At 44.2% G+C, this 3,533-nt stretch overlaps 1 protein-coding gene across 1 annotated transcript in view; it reads right to left on the minus strand.

Moving 5' to 3' along the window:
* med31 (mediator complex subunit 31) overlaps positions 1 to 3,533 on the minus strand; it is a 3,828-nt gene extending 295 nt beyond the window's left edge. Inside the window, exons 1-4 of the mRNA XM_061931196.2 lie at positions 3,105 to 3,533; positions 2,847 to 2,921; positions 147 to 243; positions 1 to 80 (exon numbers count right to left, since the gene is read on the minus strand). The exon at positions 1 to 80 is cut by the window's left edge and continues 295 nt beyond it. Coding sequence (XP_061787180.1) covers positions 1 to 80; positions 147 to 243; positions 2,847 to 2,921; positions 3,105 to 3,114 — 262 coding nt within the window. The 5' untranslated portion in view covers positions 3,115 to 3,533. The remainder of the gene's footprint in view (positions 81 to 146; positions 244 to 2,846; positions 2,922 to 3,104) is intronic.

A 3,533-nucleotide genomic window follows, 5' to 3' on the forward strand; every position in this document is an offset into this window, starting at 1 on the left:
TGGCGCACTGGGCGTTGACCAGCTCCTTGCGGAAGTGCTCGTACTGCAGGAGCTCCAGCATGTGCAGGCAGTGGGGGTACCTGGGCGGGCCACAAGGGGGCGCGTCAACACTCACTCAAGTTCGTCTCCTTTGGGGAACGTCTTACTTGAGAAATTTGGCGTAGTCGGGCTCCTTCCAGTAGAGCAAATACTTCAGGTAGTTGATGAAGGTTCTCTCCCTCAGGAAGCCTCTCTGAGCAAGGACTGCAACACACAAATCTTTTTTGAAGAGTGCTTTAAGCCTGCATTATTATCCCGGGGGGAAATCGACTCAATCAGCAGCCATGACACCTGTTGACTTTCTAGCTTGGTAGCTTCCTTCGTCGCTATGGGGAGTGGTATTGCAGCTGGAAGTAGTCAATGTGTTAACGTCAGCCAAATATATTCGACACATTGATCGGAAATCCACCCATTTTCTGTGGTATTACTCAGATTTAAAGGACTGTTGTTAGTCCCATGTTGATGTGATAAAACCTCTTTCTTGTTGTTGGAATAATTATGTGTAAGTTATCACACAACTCTTATGCTTAAAGTTTATATATTGTTATTTACAGAAAAACACTGGGTGGGTGCGTGTGGTACACAGAACATAAATTTCCACACTTCTATTAGCCATGTTCGGGTCCGAACATCTTATATGTAATAGAAATGTGTAGGGGGGGTGTATGGTAGTGATGGGTCCGGCAACACCGATGCATCGGCGCATGCGTCGAGCTCATAGAGCAAAACCCTGTGTCGGTGCGCGTACCGCTTTTAGAAAGTCACGTGACCGATCATGAGCTGTTTCGGTCACGTGACCGATACGCGAACTGTGTCGCACTGACGCCTCCTCTGTGCCCTGTGAGTGGGTCTTTTCTACAACCAGAAAAATAATAACTAAGAAGAGAAATCGTCTAAAATTTAATACGTTGGAAAAACTGTTTTTCTGGAATAAAAAAGTGTAAAAAAAAAAATTCCCAGTCCACAAGCATCCTTATTCACAACACGTTCTCTTAGATTTCCATGTTATGATACATGTTCACATTATTTATTGACTGTATCTAAAAAAGATAAAAAATAATCCTAAATGAAATACAATGACTTGGTTTATATTATTGTATATACTAGGTCATAAAATCAGTGTCAGTTGAGTCGGTCCTTGGGTTGCCTGTAGGGATTTTTAATGTCCAGCAGATGTCAGTATTTAGTGACACAGTATCGACACAGTATCAATACAGTTTTGCAATGTGTCGAAACGCTTCATGACGCCTCATCAACCCATCACTAGTGTATGGTGTGTGGTCATTAACTATGTATTCTCATATATGTTCTTCACAGAAAATGAGCCAAAGTCAGTGAGTCTCAGTTTGAAAAATTAATTAATTGTATCATTTTTCTTTTAATAAAAAATTAAAACGGGTTTCACAGACCCGGACACTGAAATTCAGGTATTTATTTATGTGTGTGTGTGTGTGTATATATATATATACACACATATATACATATATATATTAGAGATGCACGGATAGGCAATTATTTCATCCGCAACCGCATCAGAAAGTCGTCAACCATCCGCCATCCACCCGATCTAACATTTAATCAGAACCGCACCTGCCCCCACCCGCCCGTTGTTCATCAATCAATCAATCAATCAATCTTTATTTATATAGCCCTAAATCACAAGTGTCTCAAAGGGCTGTTGTTATATATCTAATATAGACGATGCAAGGCATTAGTGAGGTTATAAAGCTTTTGCCTGTTAAAGAAAGGAGACTGATCCAATGCAGCACAGACATTCAATGCGTGCCATGCTGTCACGGCCCAGACGCACACCAGTGCGCAATCATATGGGAGCCGCGCCGAGCGCACCTCCAAGCACTTGGAGGTGCGATGTCCCTCGCACCCGCAGCGGCACCACCCGGGCTCGCGCCCGAGGCTTCAGCGCGCACCGCGGCGGCCATCCTACTCGTCGCGGCCTAGCCCTCGCGGCTCTCGCTGCCGGCGACGGCCGGGTATGGGCCCGACGCTCCAGCGCCATCCATTTTCAGGGCTAGTTGATTCGGCAGGTGGGTTGTTACACACTCCTTAGCGGGTTCCGACTTCCATGGCCACCGTCCTGCTGTCTATATCAACCAGGGTGAGCCCCACCCCTTTCGTGAGCGCACTGCGCGCGGAGTGACCCCTGTTACGCGCCCCCGGCAACAGGGGTGGCGGGCAGGTAAGCTGCTTACCTGCTGCGCGTGACGCCGGCCGCGGCGAAGGCAGACGAGGCGGGGTGTCGGTGCGGTGGCCGCGGTGGTGACCCTGGACGTGCGTCGGGCCCTTCTCGCGGATCGCCTCAGCTACGGCTCCCGGTGGGGCCCTCTCGGGGGGAGGGGCCTCGGTCCCGGACCCCGGCGAGGCGTCCCTTCTCTGCTCCGTAAAAGTGTCCATCTCTTTTTTTTTTCTTCTTCTGTTGTAACAACATTTAACTATGTATATATATTTCCCAATTGGTTTAACTGCCACCCGCCTGAATCTATTTAAAATCTAATTTTTTTTTATTTCAACCGCCCGACCCGACCCGCGGATAAAATCTAATTTTTTTTTATTTTGTGTCCGCAAACCGCGCATCTCTAATATATATATATATATATATATATATATATATATATATATATATATATATATATATATATATATATATATATATATACACACATATATACATATATATATATGACCCCCAGCGGGCCTTTTGAATATCTCCCTAATTCTGAGGTCTCAAGGTTGGCAAGTATGTCCACGCGTGGATCATATTTAGTTATTTTAAGGTCAAAGTCACTCACAGTTGAGATAGTTTGGATTTGCCAAACATTGAATGAACTCCAACTCCGACTGGAAGCGGTTCCTCGCCTGCTCCTCTGCAACACAATGAAACCATCTGGATCATGTTCTTGTACAAGGATTTATTTAAACAATAACGTGACGAAACGCGTATCATTATCTTGTAAAACAAATTAGGTGGTACATTTTGTGTCAAACGTCCATATTAACTAGCTTTAGCCTGCTAGCATAATAGAAGCTAAGAAGAAATGCCAACTAACCTGTCTCCATGGCGTTAGAAAACAAACTGCAGGAAGATGCAGTCGAGCGAGCAAAAGCAGATTAAAATCACACTTTGGAACCAAAGTGTGAAAATACGAAGAAAAACGCTTTGTTGTTTTGCGATTAGCCGCAACACAACACAGCCATGTTTGCCGGAAATGACATTTTTGGACCTTTTTTTTGACACTTTACGGCAGCTGTGGTTCATCAAATGACCGCTTGAGGGAGACATTATGCAACAAACATATGACTTAATAACATCCAATTTATTGTTATCTATATTACATATGTTACATGTTATTGTTTATGTTTGCCACTTCATTAGACACGATAGGAATGCATCAATAAACGCAATACTAGCTGATGTTGTATCGATTAAACACGAACGAGTGACAAATATTTATGTAAAGCTTATTAAAGTGAGGTCA

This window comes from Nerophis lumbriciformis, linkage group LG37 (genome assembly GCF_033978685.3).
Source record: "Nerophis lumbriciformis linkage group LG37, RoL_Nlum_v2.1, whole genome shotgun sequence".
Taxonomy (NCBI): Eukaryota; Metazoa; Chordata; class Actinopteri; order Syngnathiformes; family Syngnathidae; genus Nerophis; species Nerophis lumbriciformis.